Source organism: Neoarius graeffei, chromosome 1 (assembly GCF_027579695.1).
Source record: "Neoarius graeffei isolate fNeoGra1 chromosome 1, fNeoGra1.pri, whole genome shotgun sequence".
In the NCBI taxonomy this organism is placed as follows: Eukaryota; Metazoa; Chordata; class Actinopteri; order Siluriformes; family Ariidae; genus Neoarius; species Neoarius graeffei.
In genome coordinates, this window is record NC_083569.1 from 6,125,473 (window position 1) to 6,147,782 (window position 22,310).

Genomic DNA, 22,310 nt, shown 5'->3' on the forward strand with positions numbered 1-22,310 from the left:
ATGTGGGCATGTTTGTGGTTTCCGGTCCAGGATAAGCTGTTTCGAGGATTAAACTGCACCGAGCAAAGCGCTGAGCTGAGAGCCAGTACCAGGACGCTGTCCACGTGCACGCCGGAGGTGAGCAGCTTTTACAGCACTGTGTCCCAAACACACACTCTTACTTACTCACTACACACTCTGACACCGAAGCAATACCCATGATGCACTGTGTGCTTTCTAGTGAGAATCACTTTCATCAAATTAAATGACATTTTATTCATAGTATTCATTATTAAATTGTCTTAAGATGATTTTGTTGTTGTTGTTGTGGTGGTGGTTTTATAGACAGTATGAATCCATTTTGAAAAACCTTCTGAGATGTTAAATTAAGCTGAGAGCCCAGATTGAAAAACAAACCCTCAGTGGCTCATGCAGGAGAAAATCACCCCATGCACACATTCGTTCGCATCGCCAGTCCACACACCTGCATGTTTATGAAGCTAGGAGGAACCCTGAAGGAATCCAGTAGCACAGGGAGAACATACGAAAGTCCTTGAAGAGGATCTTATGGGTGTGTGGTTCAGGACAAACTTTCAACTCAGAAATTACTAACTAAAAGAGCAAAACCAATCAAACTAAAGTTTCTGCGCTGTCACAAGAACCAAATAATTGAAGTACAAGTATATACGTTTACATTTGTGACTTAAGTACAGCTAATTGAATTTAATAGAATAGAAATAGAATGTGCGTACTTGATTTTGGACGTAGCATGAGGTAGCTACTTATGATTCCTACCAGGAATTTTGGGAATTTTGGAATTACGTTAATAACAACACATTCACGAAGAACTACTGTAAATATTTCCTTTCTACCCTTCATCCAACAGAACTTGTTATGCCTGGAAAGCGACGACTTCGCCTTTGATCAGGTACGTACGCTCTTTACATTCAGTCTGATCATATAAATCCATGGCTGTGGATATTCTGATTTTTTTTTTACACACCCATGTTGATTTCCCTCATTATTTTCTACTTCTCCTTGACTAATACTTGCTAATAATTTGCCAATATCAGCTTTAGTTTGTCTCATAAGTCCTTGGAAGTCTACGGCTCACTGTAGACTTCTGGAACAAAAGTTACCTTTGAGTTACCTTTGAGTCCAAAATGGTGGAAGAACCCATGTATGAATGTAAACAGGATAGAAAAATGTTCCAGAATTGAACATATATACAAAGGTGGTGCAGTGGTTAGCACTGTCGCCTCACAGCAAGAAGGTTCTGGGTTCGAGCCCAGCGGCCGGCGAGGGCCTTTCTGTGTGGAGTTTGCATGTTCTCCCCGTGTCCCCGTGGGTTTCCTCCAGGTGCTCCGGTTTCCCCCACAGTCCAAAGACATGCAGGTTAGGTTAACTGGTGGCTCTAAATTGACCGTAGGTGTGAATGTGAGTGTGAATGGTTGTTTCAGCCCTGTGATGATTTGGCGACTTGTCCAGGGTGTACCCCGCCTCTCGCCCATAGTCAGCTGGGATAGGCTCCAGCTTGCCTGCGACCCTGCACAGGATAAGCGGTTACGGATGATAGATGGATGGATATTATGTACATCACAGCTCTTGGAATCTCATCTCATCTCATCATCTCTAGCCGCTTTATCCTTCTACAGGGTCGCAGGCAAGCTGGAGCCTATCCCAGCTGACTACGGGCGAAAGGCGGGGTACACCCTGGACAAGTCGCCAGGTCATCACAGGGCTGACACATAGACACAGACAACCATTCACACTCACACCTACGGTCAATTTAGAGTCACCAGTTAACCTAACCTGCATGTCTTTGGACTGTGGGGGAAACCGGAGCACCCGGAGGAAACCCACGCGGACACGGGGAGAACATGCAAACTCCACACAGAAAGGCCCTCGCCGGCCCCGGGGCTCGAACCCAGGACCTTCTTGCTGTGAGGCGACAGCGCTAACCACTACACCACCGTGCCGCCCGTCATGAGTTTATTATTAAGGCTAATTATTACACTGCTAGTGAGCATAATAGATCAGGGACCGAAATATCTAGATTACCATTAAGATGGAAATCAACACGACCATGTTAAAAATAGCACTGTAATGTTTGTCTTGTGTAATCACACTTTTGCCTACAGGATGAATGTCTGCAGAGTGTTCTGGAAGATCTTCGTTATTACTGGGCAATATTTAAATCTTACCACGACCCAGAACAAATCCTGGAACAGTCAGTGCTCAGAAGCTTAGAGAACCTCATTCAGGTACGAGCTAAACAGCTAAAATGCTTCTTATAAGAATTAGAGATTAGAACAGACCTCTCTAGAAAGTGATGTTGTTTAGCTGACAAATAAAAACATCTACATGATTAGCAAGCTAGTCTAACTAGCAAGGGCACCAGTAAGGATTTTTTTTATTTTGGGTGGCACCAAACAGTTTTCAATCTGATTAATGGCACTGATTTTGAAACAAGAAAACTAACTGGTTTGTAATGCTGATAAGTGCTAAACTAAAAGAAATAAAAAGATGTGATGTTTGCTGAACAGATATACATCACACTACACTGAGCAAGTTGTTCTTATACAACATAACATTTGCGGATGCTAGCTAGATAAAGTTACCACTGAAATGTTGCTAGCGAGATAAAGTTACTACAGAATTGTAGCTAGCTAGATAAAGTTACCACCAAAATGTTGCTAGTTAGATAAAGTTACACAGAATTGTAGCTAGCTAGATAAAGTTACCACTGAAATGTTGCTCGTGAGATAAAGTTGCCACAGAATAGTAGCTGGCTAGATAAAGTTACCACAGAATTGTTGCTAGCTAGATAAAATTGCCACAGAATTGTTGCTAACTAGATAAATTTACCACAGAATTGTTGCTAGTTAGATAAAGTTACCACAGAATTGTAGCTAGCTAGATAAAGTTACCACTGAAATGTTGCTAGCAAGATAAAGTTACCACCAAAATGTTGCTAGTTAGATAAAGTTACACAGAATTGTAGCTAGCTAGATAAAGTTACCACTGAAATGTTGCTCACAAGATAAAGTTGCCACAGAATAGTAGCTAGCTAGATAAAGTTACTACAGAATTGTTGCTAACTAGATAAAATTGCCACAGAATTGTTGCTAATTAGATAAATTTACCACAGAATTGTTGCTAGTTAGATAAAGTTACCACAGAATTGTAGCTAACTAGATAAAGTTACCACTGAAATGTTGCTAGCGAGATAAAGATACCACAGAATAGCAGCTGGCGAGATAAAGTAATACAGAATTGTTGCTAACTAGATAAAGTTACTACAGAATTGTTGCTAACGAGATAAAATTGCCACAGAATTGTTGCTAATTAGATAAAGTTACCACAGAATTGTTGCATAGCTAAATTTCCCACAGAATTGTAGCTAGCTAGATAAAGTTACCACTGAAATGTTGCTAGCGAGATAAAGTTACCACAGAATTGTTGATTGATCAATTTACCATAGAATTGTTGCTAACTAGACAAAATTGCTACAGAATTGTTGCTAGTTAGATAAAGTTACCACAGAATTGTAGCTAACTAGATAAAGTTACCACTGAAATGTTGCTAGCGAGATAAAGATACCACAGAATAGCAGCTGGCGAGATAAAGTAATACAGAATTGTTGCTAACTAGATAAAATTGCCACAGAATTGTTGCTAATTAGATAAAGTTACCACAGAATTGTTGCTAGCTAGCTAAATTTCCCACAGAATTGTAGCTAGCTAGATAAAGTTACCACTAAAATGTTGCTACCGGTAGCTAGATAAAGTTACCACAGAATTGTTGCTAGCTAGATAAAGTTACCACAGAAATGTTGCTAGCTAGATAAAGTTACCACAGAATTGTTGCTAACTAGATAAAATTGCTACAGAATTGTTGCTAATTAGATAAAGTTACCACAGAATTGTTGCTAGCTAGCTAACTTAGCTAACCGGTAACTCTTCCTGAGCAAACTGGTATAAAATGAGTAAATATTTGACGAATGTGTTACAGTTTCCAAACTTACTTGCTTTTAGACACACTTAAAATGAAAATTTTCTGAGTCACCTATCGCTAAGTTATATTTGCGCAGCATTAAGAACTTGTATTTAGCCATTGATAGCACTTGTGCTCTGATGCAAAGGAAAATGATGTCAGTTGAATATTATATTTCTCAATTTTTTTTTGCTATAATTATTTGAAAGCAAAATTGCTTTGTTACTGTGGAGTTATGACAAAAAATATCAATAATACATATTATATGTGAATTTTGTTTCAGAGCTGCTTTTCGGCTACGTTGCTGGACGCTGCTCAGGCGCAGGTAAACAATGGGGAATTATTATTCATATTTATTAATGTTTATTTAATGTTTGATTTATTTACCAATAACTATTTACTATTTATATACCGATATATATACACACACACTGTGTATATGTATGTTGTTCTTTTTTTATATTATTTTTTCCTTCTATCCTTTTTTTAATTGACAAGAACGTAAATCCGTATCTTTACCAAAGTTTCAATATATATATATATATATATATATATATATATATATATATATATATATATATATATATATTTTTTTTTTTTTAAACTTTCCAGCACATTTTAAACGCAGCTTCGCATCTAGTAATGCTTTTTGTGCTGCCGTGTTCTAAACGCTGGATTCTGACTGGTCAGAAGATGTTGATTAATTTTCTATCACAGCAGCTCTGACAGCCACAAATAAGAGTGTTGCATTAATGTGCTTCTTCTAATAAATCATCGTTTCTATGGTAACAGCTCACACATGGAGTTGAATAACGTGTGTAAGTTGTGGATTTCTCATAAGCGATGCTTGTTTAAGATTTTAAAGCTGCAATTTTAATTTCTTTCTGAAACATCTTTGGGACAGAAAAGTTTACGCTCTGAAACACAACAAGATGCGTTTTTAAGAGGTTGGTGAGGAACAGCTGGTTAAAGCCGCTCTAACATCAGTAAACAACTATAAATGGATAAAAAGTACCACGTTTCGTTCTTCAATAAATCAAAACGATAATCACTGGCAAATTGCTAGTGGTGTAAGAGAAATAAAATGTTTTCTTACATGATGTAGATGGATGTCCAGGATGGCCTCCGCCATCACACGGTGTTTTATTATTTTATGTTTTGATATTGTACCTTTGGTACATCATTAGAGCTAAATATGAAAATATAAGCACTAAACTCACGTTTCGATTTGCTTTGTAGATCTCTATGGACAACGAAAACTCCTTCGAGAGACGCCTGAAGCTCTGTAAAGTCCTAAAAGGCTTTCAGGTTCGCACCATCACCATCAACCGAGTGCTGAACCACGTCGTCAGCACTTCACAGAAATGATTATGCTATTTATTAAATTTACCAAGTTATTTATTTCACACCAGCACCAAATAACTGATAAATTCAAGTAAACAGATTATTCATTGTTTTATTTAAAATCGACATGTTATTTAAACCTATTTATTTCATCTATTTATTAGTAAATTTTATTTTGTGGTGTTCTGAATGATGTATTTTCTCAATTAAAAATATAATAATTAAAAATATTATATTTTTATATAATAAAATTACATTATATAATTATATTTTTATATAATTATAGTTTTATTTTCAGTTACAAATATGAAGTGTTGTGTATGTGTGTGTAGTTTTTTTTTTCTTCCAAAGAATGAAGATAATACAAGGGTCAGTTTTGAATCATAATCATGCATTTCATGTTATTGTGTTCTAGTATAATGTTCTACTCTGGATCTTCAGATAAAACCCAGATCTGATATCTCGAGTCTTGTGAATTAGTGTGTAATCAGTTTTAGTGATCAGTTATCAATGCTGCCTTATATGGCATCAAGATTTACCATATTTATGAGGAAAATATAGGCCTTCCTGTAAGTGAAAATTTATTTTTACAAAAAAAAAATGAATGAATGAATGAATGAATGAATGGAAAAAATACATGAATAAATAAAAAGTTTCAAATGAAACAAGCCTTGTAATAAAACAACAACCCAGAACATACAGCAAAATTCTGACAAAAATGTCAAGAACAAACAAATATTTGTTTGCTTGAGATAAAGAAAGATTATTTGTAATACTGTATATTTGTGCTAAACTTTGCACTTCAATGCACATTTCTATTCTATGATGGATTATATTTTATTGTGGGGCTTCATTTTCTGATTTGTGTATGATCTAATATTTTTATTGGCTAATCTCCACTCTTTCATCACATTTTATGAGATATAACCATTACATTTCATTTTAAAGAAAACTATAGTGTGCTATAAACCTGATATTACACAAACAAAGGCAAGACACTACAGGTGAATAGGATAATTTTTAATAAGTATATAGTCACAGTAAGTCTTTAGCAGTTAAGTACAAAATACTCTTACAGATGTATTTTGAATCTTTAAATTACCTTTAATCACATTACACAAATAAATATTTAGGTACAGTGGTGGTTGAAAGTTTGTGAACCCTTTAGAATTTTCTATATTTCTGCATAAATATGACCAAAAACATCATCAGATTTTCACACAAGTCCTAAAAGTAGATAAAGAGAACCCGGTTAAACAAATGAGACAAAAAATATTATACTTGGTCATTTATTTATTGAGGAAAATGATCCAATATTACAAATCTGTGAGTGGCAAAAGTATGTGAACCTTTGCTTTCAGTATCTGGTGTGACCCCCTTGTGCAGCAATAACTGCAACTAAACGTTTGCGGTAACTGTTGATCAGTCCTGCACACCGGCTTGGAGGAATTTTAGCCCGTTCCTCCGTACAGAACAGCTTCAACTCTGGGATGTTGGTGGGTTTCCTCACATGAACTGCTCGCTTCAGGTCCTTCCACAACATTTCCATTGGATTAAGGTCAGGACTTTGACTTGGCCATTCCAAAACATTAACTTTATTCTTCTTTAACCATTCTTTGGTAGAAAGACTTGTGTGCTTAGGGTCGTTGTCTTGCTGCATGACCCACCTTCTCTTGAGATTCAGTTCATGGACAGATGTCCTGACATTTTCCTTTAGAATTCGCTGGTATAATTCAGAATTCATTGTTCCATCAATGATGGCAAGCCGTCCTGGCCCAGATGCAGCAAAACAGGCCCAAACCGTGATACTACCACCACCATGTTTCACAGATGGGATAAGGTTCTTATGCTGGAATGCAGTGTTTTCCTTTCTCCAAACATAACGCTTCTCATTTCAACCAAAAAGTTCTATTTTGGTCTCATCCGTCCACAAAACATTTTTCCAATAGCCTTGTGGCTTGTCCACATGATCTTTAGCAAACTGCAGACGAGCAGCAATGTTCTTTTTAGAGAGCAGTGGCTTTCTCCTTGCAACCCTGCCATGCACACCATTGTTGTTCAGTGTTCTCCTGATGGTGGACTCATGAACATTGGCTAATGTTAATGTGAGAGAGGCCTTCAGTTGCTTAGAAGTTACCCTGGGGTCCTTTGTGACCTCACTGACTATTACACGCCTCGCTCTTGGAGTGATCTTTGTTGGTCGACCACTCCTGGGGAGGGGTCTTGAATTGTAACCTTTTCCAGCCTGATGAGCATCAACAACGCTTTTTCCGAGGTCCTCAGAAATCTCCTTTGTTTGTGCCGTGATACACTTCCACAAACACGTGTTGTGAAGGTCAGACTTCGATAGATCCCTGTTCTTTAAATAAAACAGGGTGCCCACTCACACCCGACTCTAATTTCACCTTCAAATTAACTGCTAATCCTAGAGGTTCACATACTTTTGCCACTCACAGATATGTAATATTGGATCATTTTCCTCAATAAATAAATGGCCAAGTATAATTTTTTTTTGTCTCATTTGTTTAACCGGGTTCTCTTTTAGGACTTGTGTGAAAATCTGATGATGTTTTAGGTCATATTTATGCAGAAATATAGACAATTCACAAACTTTCAAGCACCACTGTAATTTAATATACATCAATTTGCATAAAAAACAACACAATAAAAATGGCATTTTATTATGCAAAATATAGCAAAATTTCAACACTTATGAACATAAATAATTTTGTAATATTCTAAATAGTGATGCGAATAAAAAATGTTAATCTCATTTTAGTTCAAATCAGACTTGCAAACCATATTCAAAACCTGGAATTTACACCCGCTGGTGTAATCCCAAACGAATCTTCCCTGCCTACATATGTGCACTATACATAATGCAGTTTATACACTACCTAGTGCACTTAGCGTCCAGGAGAGAGCTGTTTGGACGCGGAAAACAAATAGGATGTCCAGCAAACCTCAAACTCCCCTGTTGAAACCGGGATTAGAGCTTGTGAGGGTTAGCATTAAATGCTAACGCGTCAAAAAAAGAAAATGCAGTCCATTTTAATTAACGTTTCTTTGTTTTTAATTTTGTTCGCGTCGCATTTCGGAGGAGTTTCCACAGAAGGGAACGGAAAAGGTACAATTTAACGATATGTTCTAAATAAAAGACGCGAGCTAATGTTAGCCTGCCGTCTTTTAGCTAAGTCAGTTTGTTAGCGTTGCTAAGTTAGCATTGAGAAGTATATGCAAATTTAAATGTAAAATATTTATGGAGAGATATTACAGCTATTTTAAAAAATATATATGTATGTCTGAGAAACCTGTTTTTTTTTCAAACCATTTAAGAAAAGTTGACTAGTTCGTTATTGTAAGCTAGTCAGCTAGTTTCTGTTACTAGCTTTTAGCAAACATTAGTTAGTTAGATTAATTAATTAATTAATTAATTAATACATAGCTAATATATATAATCCTTAATTATTTTCTTGTCCTGGACTAGGGCTGTGCGATATGGGAAAAAATGAATATCCCGATACATTTTCTCCATTTCACGATATACGATATATATCTCGATATATTTAAATCTCCTCTAAAGGACCCCATGAAGTCTAACTTTTACTCTTTATTGTTTTCACTACAGTCTCTGCAGATTAACTAACATTCTTGGTTAAAGTGCTGATGACACGTTTTTGACATCTTTGGCGATGTTTTATAACGTATAAAAAGTAATTCCCGATGATCCATATATTAATTCATGAAGGCGCCTATTTTACAAGTTATGATAAAAAAACGCGGCTATATGGGCAAATTTGACGGGGCTGCAGCACCCAGGAGACGAAAGAGGAGGAGGAGCTATATGACGTCAGCGAAAGAACCTTCCTCCTAACTTACCAGTTTGTTGTTGATGCGACAGATGTTCAGTTTGTCATTATTAGTATTTTTATTAGACATTATTATATATATATTAGTTATTATGCCTTCGCGTTGTGTTGCCGGCTTTTGCTCCAAAACCCACAAGGATGGGGTAAGTTTATTCAAGTTTCCCAGAGATCCCGAGCTACATGCGAAGTGGGTGAAGCAAGTAGTCAGGCGCACTCGTGACAAGTGGGAGCCCTCACCAACATCCGTCCTGTGCTCTGAACACTTCGATTTGGATTGTTTTGACACCCTTCCCAGCTTAAAAGAATCTCTTGGGTGTTCAGTTCAGCACAAACGTGTGTTACTACCATCAGCAGTGCCTACACAGTGTTGCCAGATTGGGAGGTTTCCCGCCCAGTTGGGCGGTTTCAAGTGCATTTTGGTGGGTTTTGGACATATTTTGGGCTGGAAAACGTCAGCAGTATCTGGCAACAGATACTGCTGAAGAGCAATTCCAGCGTTATGGATGTGACACTTGAACTCAAAATGGCAACAAATGACCCAGTGCATGTTTTATTGTCTCCCAGTATTTAAACAGGTGTTGCATATTTTAAGGCTGTACCATACTGGAGAAGTGATAGAACAAGAACAATTCCCATAGTACATCTAGGGCATGCCAGAAAACGCCATAAAAGATGCGTTATGGATGTGACAGAAAAAGTATCACTTTTCTTGGGTGACTGTACATTTTTATCAAACTCTGTGAAATCGTAAACCTAATGTCGAAATGGAGATATCCATTTGATAGAGGGGTCCAAGGTGAATATTAAAAAATCTTTGTTTAAAATATTTTGTATTTCATGCAGAGTTTCGGAAGGAAAAGTCAACGTTATGGATGTGACGAAATTCCGTTATGGATGTGACGCGTCTGAAATAGACATGGCGTATGTTTAGAAAATCAGCAATTTAACCACCATAACCCTTTGAAAAACTCTCTAAATATCAGCTAAAACTATCAAAGTTCTTAAATAATATTTAGGATGGCTATTGTTTTGCTGTTTTGTGGATTTTAGCATACATTTCTGTGGCTTGTGGCAATAATATAGAATTGTACATGATCAAAGTTGATTTTAGCTTGGGGTTTACATTATAAGAAAGAAAGACTGACAGTGACATATTAGGTTGGTTACAAATTGGTTCAACTTATTCACATCTGTAAAATACAGGCCTAGGTGATATCTCTGGGAGTGGTTTTGATGTATTACATGTTGCTTTATTTTTGCATGGTGAGGTTGACATTTACATGGAATTGCCCTGAAGTTTTCCAGCCCAAAATATGTTCAAAACCCACCAAAATGCGCAGGAAACCTCCCAATCTGGCAACACTGCCAGTCAGGGCTCGAAATTAACTTTTTTTCTTTGTGTCCCCCAGTGGTCCCGAATTCTGTGTTGTATTGTCCCGAATGGAAGCAATAGTGTCCCCATTTTTTTCCTCTCTGAAATAACCAGTGGTTAATATTATCATATGAAGTTACTATTATATTTGTAACTATGCGATTTTGAACCCTTTATATCATTTTTACAATAAGTCACAAGACACAAGCGACACATGTCCTATACATCATCTACTTCAAAATTACAGTTATTGCATTTTCAGTTTAAACTTTGGCGATCTCACTGTATGAATAGATACCCGTTTATTTAAAGGGGCCAACTCGCTCATTCAGAAAATGTTTCAACTCCCTACATCTGCAGTACACTTTAGTTGAAAATAAGACCCCTTTTATGTTCATTTCATGTACTTATACCTTGAATATCTGTTGGCACTTATAAGGCCAACTTATAATTTTCACCATTACCGTTATCCATTTTTATGAACTTTCCGTTATCCATTTTTATGAACTTTCCGTTATCCATTACCGTTATCCATTTTTATGAACTTTCCGTTAACCATTTTATGAACTTTCGCTGCCGAAACGTGGCTGCAAACGTTAGCAACATCAACATAGTGCCAGGTCCGAGCCTAGTTGTGCTGCTGACTAACTAAACTTTCTGAACTAGAAAGACACCAAGAAAACTCACTTATTCTGTTGAACGGTATCTTTCGTCAATATCATCCACATCATTCCTGTTGTATTTTATAACGTGTCTAACAGTGGTCATTAAGTTCATTCAGTTGCTAGCGTTGCCTGCAGACCAGGCGATGACACTTTGGATCCTGAAGGTCCCGGAGACGTTATGTCTGGGCTTTCAGTTTCTTCCCCGCGGTCGGTCCGCTTCAACCACTTCAGCATTTTTGTTCTGGCAAGAGTCGGCGCAGCGTGTGCGGTAGCAATTCCATTCCAAGTCCATATAATGCGGACTCCGGCCGAAGATTCTAGAACAGAATGCGCTGCTCTGTAGCCTACGGATGCAGGTGCATCGAAAGTGTAGCTACTATGTATTTTTCGCTGTTAACGTTTTAAAATTAAAATTGACAAATTAGGTGAATGTCTACGTATGTGTTACGGCTTTGTAAATAATATTAATGTAGAACTTTTTTTCTAGATCTATTTTTTTCCATTGTCCCGGGATTGTCCCAGATATGATAATTTTGTGTCCCGATGACATTTTTTATGGTCCCCGGGACATCGGGACACCGTTAGTTTCGAGCGCTGCTGCCAGTATTCCGGAGGGGGTCTACTCGTAGCTATGCCGGATCCAAAGACAGTCCTCCTGTCAGAACATGTGTTGTGAAACGACATAAGATAAAGGTACGCAGAGCTATAGATTCTACATGATAATCATAAATGTAATCATAAAGTCGGCGTGATATCAGTCATGTATTTGCTTGTGAAAGCTTGCGGCTTTCATGTAACCGCCGCCTAGCAACGAGAGGCAAAGGGTAAAGAGGGTAGGCTATCATAGATTCTATTCGGAAGAGATCAACACAATTCTAGACTCCCAGAAGAGGAAGAGCTAGCACTAGAGAGTTCACCGGCGTTTTCATGCACCATTTCCATTGAGTAGAACCAGAGTAGAACAGCCAGTGAACCGCAGCGTGTTCTTCCGCTGACGTCACAGCATGGCCGCGAGCCACGGACCCAGTTTTCTTGCGCTGTGCAATTAAAAGTTGGATATTCGCGTAACAACAGCTTCTTTTCACGTAATTATAACAGAAATCTAACATGTTTGCCGTGTTGTATAGTTTATTTAAGAAATTGCATAGAGTCATGTTCGTGTCAGCAGCCCTTTAAATCTCCTCTAAAGGACACCATGAAGTCTAACTTTTACTCTTTACTGTTTTCACGACAATCCCTGCAGATTAACTAACATTCTTGGTTAATATGAGTAGCACGCTGTGTGAGCACAATCGCTATCAGGCGCGTTAAAATGTAAATAACTTTTCTAGAATTTCACCAAAACTCATTGAATTTTCAGCATTGTAAGAGGACTCCCTAAAGTATTATTCAGCAAAACCCCAGAATGATAGCACAAATCTAGAATTAACAGAATTTTAGTTCTTAAAATTTAACGTAATTATGGACGTCACGCGTAACATTTACACCCGTGAAAAATCACTTTCACTACGTTCACACTGCAGGCTGAAGTGACTCAAATCCGATTTTTTCGCCCTGTATCCGATCTTTTATTGACAATATGAACGACACAGATCCGATTTTTTTCACATCCGACCCAGGCTGTTTGGATATGTGGTCCTAATTCCGATTCTTATCCGATCTTTTCATATGCGACTTCAGTCTGAACCGCCAGGGGTCCGGTTTCACTAAAGTACACTAAGTAACTTTAAAAACGCACAATGGAATTCAACACGATATCACTTTAGATCCATGCATATATTTGAAATTTATGATATTGTATGTAATGCACACACATCTTGAAACATCGATAAAGGACATTTATTGTCAAACTCAAGAATTAATTCACAATAAAAAAATTCAAAGTGACAGTTGGTCCATGTTCACGAAATTACAGGTTCAGTATCGTGTATGACCTCCGTTTGCTTGCAACAAGGCGTTCACTCTTCGTGGCATAGACCTTATCAGACCATTGATCTGTCTCTGTGGGATCGCCTGCCATGCTTCCTGAAGTGCTGTACGCAGCGTCGTGACTCGAGGCTGACCAGGGCGTGGACGATCCCTGGTGCTCCCTGTCTGTCTGTAACGCTGACTCAAACGGGGAATGGTCGAATGATGAACACCGAAGTGCCGGGCGACCTCTGTCTGTGTACTTCCGGCACGCAACATCCCGATGGCCTGTTCACGTTGATTTTGGCTTAGGCGTGGCATCTTCAATAATGACAATTTTCCCATCATTTCCCCCGGGTATTTATAGGCAAGATTGTGTGTGTACAGTGTATGCAAAATTTGTTTGAAAATTAAAGCCTGTCCATGTCACTGACTACCTGAGTCATATTGTACGTTATTGAGTACAACTCCCTTAAATTCTGATTTGAGCACAGATTTGGAACTTATTCGGGTGGAACGAAGTTATTTTTCCATTGTGATATATTTCTTTTCTTCTTGAGATAAACTCAGCACGAATCCAGCAAGTTTTATCAATGTGCGTTTTTAAAGTTACTTAGTGTAGTTTAGACTGGTCTATGCGTTAAGATTGGTCTTAAGTTTCTTTATAGACCAGTCTAATGCAAGTAAGACAGTTTCACAAAAGTTAAGACTAATTTTTTAAGTCTAATTTTAGGCTTAAAAAGTAAGACACCCTCCCCCCAGTCTTAAATGAATAAAATTTAATTTAAAAAAAGTCAAGCCATAAGTGCCATCAATGTCAATAACTACAAGAAAGCTTGAAATGTTAAGGCAGTGAAGTACATTGCAAGTATGTAATACACAAATTTAGGCTATTATAATCTAACTATAAAGTATTCAATAAAGAACAAACAGTGTAATGCCAGCTTATTCATTTTATTACTTGTATATAAATAATATAAATATATCAATTCATTTATGCATATAATTACATCACCACTCATCACTTATCTCTCTCTCTCATACACTCACACACACACACATCCGCGCAGGCAGGTACTGGGTGATGACAACTCCGAGGCTGAAGGAGCCTCAGCTTCAGCGTTGCTAGCAACGTTGCTAAGGGACTGTGGGGGAAACCGGAGCACCCGGAGGAAACCCACGGGGAGAACATGCAAACTCCGCACAGAAAGGCCCTCGCCGGCTGCTGGGCTCGAACCCAGCAGCCGGTTTCACCAAGTTAGACTATGACTTTAACTTAGACAGCGGGTATAGTCGGGCTTAGCATAGACGTCCAGCTGCTGGGTCTGGCGAAGCCGGTTACTCCGCTTTCCTTTCCTCCTTTCACTCCCCAGAATAAGGGCGACTCGTCGCCATAAATGTTGATGACCGTTTCGGTGGTTACTTTTAGTTTCTTCAACCCCCCTCCTCCAGTGGGGGTGTTTTTACGTTTGAAAATGTCTTTTTTTTAAATCGTTTTTGCACGGCAGCAACATCTCTTCTCGCAGATGGATTAATGCTATTCGCAGACAACGTTATTTTTTCCCACACTTCATGTTTTTTCTTATTGCTACATTCTTCGCTGAATTTGCCTAATAAAACGTCTTTGTAGGAATTAAATTCCTCTAATATAGCCAGATTTTCCGAGTGGCTAAACGGCACTGAACGACCACTGTCCGCCATTTTTTTTTTTTTTTGAAAAGAGTCTTAAAATACCCACAATCCTTTGCAGCATAGTACGACTTAAGATAGTCGGAGTCTTAACTGCTTTGTGCAACAGTATTTGTTAGACGTCTATGCTAAGCCCGACTATACCCGCTGTCTAAGTTAAAGTCATAGTCTAACTTAGTGAAACCGGCTGCAGGTCGCATTCATCCGACTTACGCGTCATCAACAAGCCACAAACGTCACTATTCTGCGCTGAAGTAGGCGGCGGGTCTCTCAAAAAAAGTTACAACAACATGGCGCATGACATCAATGCGACTCCGCACCCACACGTTCCTTTGAACGGAGGTTGCAGTCACTACCCCGCAGAGCGCCTGAGCCAAAACCCTTGCCCTCTTCCTTCTCAACCTCCTCCTTAACATCAGGCTATTGTGCATGTTCTGGCTCCGTCGCAACAACAACTGCATCATCGCCAGGTACTCCATGCTGGCTACTGTCATACACAGGAAACTTTAGGTTACTTCCGTAAACACTGGCCATGCTCACTGCGTGTGACGTCGTCGTATCCTGCAATGCGCATGCGGAACACTTTTAGGTCGCTTTTCGTTCATACTGAGGATCACATACAAGTCGCATATATTTGTTAATGTGAACGACCTCACAAAAAAATCAGATTTCACAAAAAAATCGGAATTGAGCATTAAGCCTTGCAGTGTGAACGTAGTGTTTGAATGCTGTTTTGAAAGTTTTGATCAAATATTCTCTGTAATAAAAAAATTGCTTAAATATTATAAACACAGTCTTTTAATGTATCAAAAATAATTTTGATAAAGCAAGAAAATTCGGAAGAAATTTTTTTTTTCTTTTGCTTGTTGTGCGCGTCACGCTACCAAAATCTAACTAACCCCTTCGCGAACTATTCCAACTTTCATGGACTTGTAGCGCGAATAAACCTTTCAAAAAAAATATATAATCCTTCTCACCCAGTAAATTAGAATCCTGGTGATTTATATCCTCGTAGCTTCATTAGATCTAGAGATTTTCGCTACGTTCACACTGCAAGGCTTAATGCTCAATTCCGATTTTTTTGTGAAATCTGATTTTTTTGTGAGGTCGTTCACATTAACAAATATATGCGACTTGTATGTGATCCTCAGTATGAACGAAAAGCGACCTAAAAGTGTTCCGCATGCGCATTGCAGGATACGACGACGTCACACGCAGTGAGCATGGCCAGTGTTTACGGAAGTAAAACCGCCCGGTTGCGGTATGACTCATCCAATCTAGCTTGAATAGCTGCATCCCCCCAAATGGAAATCAGCTCCCTAACCTCTGCGTCCTTCCGTTGAGAAGATTCAGAACCTTCACAGCCCGAAGCGTCCCTCGCATTGATGTCATGCGCAGGGGCGCAGATACGTTTTTTGAACTGGGGGGGACAAAAAACTGGGGGGGACAAAGCTGCCAGCAAACCAACCCCAACCCCGATATGCCTGTCAAACTTGTTGTTAGTAACCATAGCAACCAAGCTCGAGCTCGCAACTAGGGATGTGACTTTTGATCAAAAACACTATTCGAAATTCGCTAAAAGATATTCGAAATTCGATACGAAAATCGACAGAACCCTGCCCGCCCCACCCAAACGCGCGCACACATGACAGACAGGGTGAAAGTGGTAACGGTTTAATGAGTCATCAAAAAACAAACTTCCATTCACCTCACATAGCCTACAGTATCAAACAATAATATAGGCTTCCAATTTTATTGTACATTTTTATGCAGCCACGACTATTTTCGTCTGTTGGAAGGAACCGCGGGTGAAACTGCCCGTTTAGGAAACGATAATGAAAGCATTCGAACAGTCAGAGCAGAATAAACTTAAGACATATTTTTGTTCAAAAAAATGAACATGTCGACGTGGTCGGGATGGAGACGGGTACGCAGCCTATTGACAATTAGACCGGCTGCGGAGAACACACGCTCCGATGGCACGGACGTTGCAGGCACACACAGGTAGGCGCTGGCCAACTTTGCCAGGCGAGGGTATTTCTGTTGATTGTCTTTCCACCATGTCATCGGGTCAGTGTGGAGCGGTGGGCATGTATCCTGGCAGTACTGAGTCAATTCAGTCACGCATGTTGCCCTCTCTGTGCTGTAATCCTTGCCAAATATGACGGCAATTGCTGCTGTTAATGGGCCATCCTTTCGGGAATGTTTCGGTTCGCTGGGCCCTTCATGCGATTCCGCCGCCTCTCCGGCCTCTTCATCATCTGCCATGGACAGAAGGTTTCTCACCTCGGCCTGCACTGTGTTTCTCACCTCGTCAGTTGCGAACCTCAGATGTTTGTGTCTGGGATCCAAAAATGAGGCAATATATGCGACCTTGCGTGCGCTGCTGGCATTTGACTACCTTTACTGTACGATAGCGGCACCCTCTGGCCAAATTAATGCAACAGAGTATGTTAGGAACAAGGAAACGCCTTTCCGCGCTCATTTTTTTTTTAGTGGAATGTAACGTAAGCCAAAACGGCATTCGAAATTACTATTCATTATTCGAACTAGTCACGAATATTCGACTATTCGAAAATCATGTCCCATCCCTACTCGCAACCTGTGCAGTCTGCGCAGCTCAACCAACCGAATATCAGTCTTTGTTTTGTTTTATGTGATTTGTTGCAACTATGTATACACTGCTGTGCACCTCAATAAACCGAATGGTAATTAGTCTTTTGATTTTTCCGTGAGGTTTGCCTTATGCAAAGAAAGACAGCATAGACGTTTTTTCCTCCCTATAAGTGGGGGGGACCGAGCGAGGTGAATTTAAATCTGGGTGGGACGAGTCCCCCCCTCTATCTGCGCCCGTGGTCATGCGCCATGTTGTTGTAACTTTTTTTGAGAGACCCACCGCCTACTTCAGCGCAGAATAGTGACGTTTGTGGCTTGTTGATGACGTGTAAGTCGGATGAATGCGACCTGGCGGTTCAGACTGAAGTCGCATATGAAAAGAGCGGATAGGAATCGGAATTAGGACCACATATCCAAACGGCCTGGGTCGGATTTGAAAAAATCGGATCTGTGTCATTCATATTGTCAATAAAAGATCGGATACAGGTCACATATGGGCGAAAAGATCGGATTTGAGTCACTTCAGCCTGCAGTGTGAACGTAGCCTTTGTCGATTTAGTAAATCCCAAACACTGTGAAACACGCCAGCCATCTATAGTGAGAAGTGCTGCTGTAGTTGAGAAACTCTCATTCCTCCCGCTTCCAACTAACTCCGTGACCCAGACCAAAATAACAATGTCACGCTCATCACTTAAGGATGATTTATGCCAAGTTTCACGGAAAAATACAGCGAAATAAACTTGCTAGACGCATTTTTCTAAATCCCAAACATTATGAAACATTTCTTGTAGGGTTTCAGGTTACAAATTTCGAGAATAGAGAAATTGCGGCGCAAAAGTTTGCCACTAAACTCGCGAAAATACTCTTAGCGAGTTTCACAACCGAACTAGGCTACGTGACAGTCCGTGACCGCCCAGGAATGTTCTAGAAGGTACGCGTCTAGGCACGTGCGATCGAGAAAGACGCCACGTGAAGGTAGTAAAGGTAGTATTTCCACTGTCTTATGACGTTTTTGCTTGTTTTAGCGCGATAAACAATGCATTATGGGTAATCATTAAAATGGGTAAAAACAACTAATTTATATAGATATTGTAAAAATTGTGCCTAATAGTTATTTCAGAACATAAAATCAAAACCTGAATTTTTAATTTTTTCCCTATGTTACACCATTGTGCATCTATAGCATGCTACTCATCTTAACTTTACAGGTGGTTTTCAACAACACGTTTTAAATTTTCATCTTGGTGATTAATCACAATTGAACTGAAATAAGACTTTTTATTCAACAAAGATGTGGCACAAACTGCAAAAACAATCTTGAAAATTGCAACAAAGGGGCAAAACAATACAGAGCTGCTCAGAGCTCAAACCAATAAAGTGCAGCTCGACACTGAGAAAGACATTTAGCCTAAATAAGAAAAGTGCTCATTCATTAAATTATTTAAAAAAATAGATCTCCAAGCTATTAACCTGACTACTGAGAACCACTGGAACATCCACAATAGAGAGAGAGAGATTGAGGGAGAGAAGAGAGAGATCTGCAAAACATCATTTTCCTCTTTGCACACTTTTGAACTGGGTGTTTTCTGGCTCTGCCTCTCAGATGTGTAGAATTCCGGTATCGCCTTCTCTGTAAAATGTCTGCGACCAGGCAACTCATATTTGGGATCGAGTGTGTTTAGTAATTTTTGGAAGCCTGGTTTTTCCACTATACTAATTGGGATCATGTCTTCGGCAATGACGTTCGTGATTACATCCGTTATAGCGCTCCATCTCTGATTCGTTTTCTCATATGGGGTGGCTTTGGAGAAAGAGGCCGCTATGGTCATTTGTTTAGCTTGTGGGCAAGTAGTTCGGAGTTTAAGAGACTCTTCATACTGTACCGGATGAGTTTTCAGGTGATGGAACATATTTGCAGTGCTGCTGCCTTTCGTGATGACAGGGAGGGTTTTTTTTTTGCACACTTTACAAACTGGTATTTGCTGTTCCACGTCCTCCTCGCGATATCCAAAAAATGCCAGATGACTGACCCCTTACTAGTTCTTTTAGGAACCAATTCGTCTGTTTCCATTTTTAATTTGTTGCTGAAATTGGCAGAGCTTACACAGTAGCCTGTGCAACACCAGCGACTGCACGAACTGAGTCAGCGCTGTAAACCGAAACTAGGAAATCTTCCTGCCGGCAGTGTTGCCAGATACTGCTGACGTTTTCCAGCCCAAAATATGTTCAAAACGCACTTAAAACTGCCCAATCTGGCAACACAACCGAAACTAGAAAATCTTCCCGGAAGTTCCTTTCGGCACAGAGATGTTGCCCGGGATTGGTTGGCAAGTGCGTGACGTTATTTATTTATTTTTTTTACCCTTAGGCAGCCTCTCACGTTACTGCCTGAGGGACAGGGAGAAAACCACCGGAAAAGGTTTTAAACAAACGCAAGTCGGAAAATGACCATAAAATACTCGATAGTTACGATATAATTTTATGTATCGCGCACAGAATTTTCGGCGATTATATCGAGTATATTCGATATATCGCACAGCCCTATCCTGGACGTAATATTTATTTCAGCCACCTGGCATTAGATTGTTTGGTTCAAACCCAACCCTTGCTAGCTAGTTTGCGTCTAAAACGTATTCTGAATTAATTTATAAATTGAATTAATTATACATTTCTGTGTCCCAGGAGCTCAATTTAAAAAAAAAAAAAAAAAAAAGGTACAATCCCAAATCCCTTCGGTATTAGGAAAGTGCACTACAAGGTGCTGTTTCATCACAACACTATGTAGTGCCCCTAGATAGTGTTCTTGTACTTACAGGAACAAGTGCACTGGTTTTAATACTGTTTGTGTTTAGGATTTGGGGACCACATCCACTGGAGAAGCCTGGAAGATGGGAAGAAAGAGGCAGAAGCAAGGTGTGTGAAGACGAATACATGTCACCACACCTTGAAGTGGATTATTTTCCTACAGGCCGTTTGCATTTACGTCACGAATCTCCCATGATGCTCTCCGATTTTGCGTCCGTCATCTTTGCGGGATGGCGACTGACGAGAGCACGTTGGTGAATTAGATTTAGAAAAATGTTCGCCGCTGACCATCTCAGATGTGCTTCATACTTTCTGGAAATATTGTCGGCGTGCCCTATAAATAGTGTACAAAATTATAGGCTTGTACCTTCGTTAGTTTCTGAGCGTGGCCCCAATTTCACTGTTGAAACGGGCCTAACTTCCATACCGTAAGTCATTACTTTTAAACTATTCATGCAAGATGCATGACATTTTCAAGGATTGTTCTTCAATGCCAGATGCCTTTAAATACTAAAATAGAAAGTTCACAGTTCAATATTTGCCAAGTTATGGCTTGCTGAAAATCATTAAAAAATGTGCTTTGGCAGGGCTCTGCGTTAACTTTTGAAACCACTTGTAGTGTCGGGCAAGTTGAAAGGAAATTTACTTGTCCGAAGAAATATTTCTTCTTATATTTTATAATGGGGCGGCACGGTGGTGTAGTGGTTAGCGCTGTCGCCTCACAGCAAGAAGGTCCGGGTTCGAGCCCCGTGGCCGGCGAGGGCCTTTCTGTGCAGAATTTGCATGTTCTCCCCGTGTCCGCGTGGGTTTCCTCCGGGTGCTCCGGTTTCCCCCACAGTCCAAAGACATGCAGGTTAGGTTAACTGGTGACACTAAATTGACCGTAGGTGCGAATGTGAGTGTGAATGGTTGTCTGTGTCTATGCGTCAGCCCTGTGATGACCTGGCGACTTGTCCAGGGTGTACCCCGCCTTTCGCCCGTAGTCAGCTGGGATAGGCTCCAGCTTGCCTGCGACCCTGTAGAACCGGATAAAGCGGCTAGAGATAATGAGATGAGAGATTTTATAATTTTTTCTTATTATAAAAAAAGTGTTTGATACCCAATAAAGAAATAATTTCACCAGAATTACTTTAACACAAAAATCTATTCACTGCGGAAAAAAAATTGGACTCCATCAATCATTAATTTATTTATGAGAAATTGAAAACCAGAAATTTAATTGTTGTCTAATTATTCAGTGTGGCTCCTGTATGGTATTTAATGGTCAAAAAAAAGATAATTAATAATTTCAAATAGTCCATGATTATATCTAAATTATAGAGCCCTGTGTTTCAAATTCCTAAACTCCCATTACTAATTAGTTAATTAATACAGCCGGTAACCTAATTAGCAGCAATTTGACAGCGTGGTATTTCATAGACAACTTTCCCCACTCCTACCGCACTCCCTGTCAATCCACACGCATGCAGGCTAGGGCTGGGAATTGATCCAGATTCATAAGGTCACGATCCGATTCGATATCAATATCGATTTACTTAGATATTGCTGGATTGTCACTTTAAAGTAAAAACTGTCCCTATTGACAGGAACAGCCCCATATGTGTTCGTGCATGTAATTTAACACCAAATGCCTTCTCCAGTGCAGTTTGAGTCGCCGCAGGTTTAGCTGAAACTGTGTCGGCGTGGTGCCTGGATAAGTGGTTGCGGAGATTGGTTGTACTGCCACTATATTTTACCTCTATGTGGCACAGTTTGCACACTGCTTTTGTTCTGTCGACTTCGTCTCTGTCCTCGTAACGTTTGAATCCAAAGTAATGCCATACATCAGCTTTTAGGCTAGGGATGTTAACCGATGACCGTTTGACCGGTGGTTGACCGAATCAATGTCAACCGGTTAATTTTTTTTTTGGTTGTCGGTTAAAAAAAAAAAAAAATCAATCGTTTTGAAGCTGCCGATTTTGGAGCATGCCATGCGGTGTAAGGACGACAGCTGACGAATCAGAAACACCCATTCAGTCATGTCCCGCCCCAGTTAAAGACAGCTGACAAATTAGAAACACCCATTCA

At 39.6% G+C, this 22,310-nt stretch overlaps 2 protein-coding genes across 3 annotated transcripts in view; both read left to right on the forward strand.

Annotated features, from left to right (window-relative positions):
• Positions 1-5,410, forward strand: zmp:0000001127 (interleukin-12 subunit alpha). The gene is made up of 5 exons (XM_060917680.1): positions 1-117; positions 866-907; positions 2,121-2,243; positions 4,259-4,300; positions 5,215-5,410. Exons 1-5 carry the CDS (start codon positions 1-3, stop codon positions 5,341-5,343), a joined length of 453 nt encoding a protein of 150 aa, XP_060773663.1. The 3' UTR covers positions 5,344-5,410.
• A 2,870-nt stretch (positions 5,411-8,280) lies between these two features.
• Positions 8,281-22,310, forward strand: part of txndc12 (thioredoxin domain containing 12 (endoplasmic reticulum)) — a 32,788-nt gene continuing 18,758 nt past the window's right edge. For both annotated transcript variants that reach the window (XM_060928892.1, XM_060928900.1), the window contains exons 1-2: positions 8,281-8,446; positions 20,291-20,351. In XM_060928892.1, the coding sequence (XP_060784875.1) occupies positions 8,335-8,446; positions 20,291-20,351 (173 nt within the window). In that variant the 5' untranslated portion in view covers positions 8,281-8,334. The remainder of the gene's footprint in view (positions 8,447-20,290; positions 20,352-22,310) is intronic.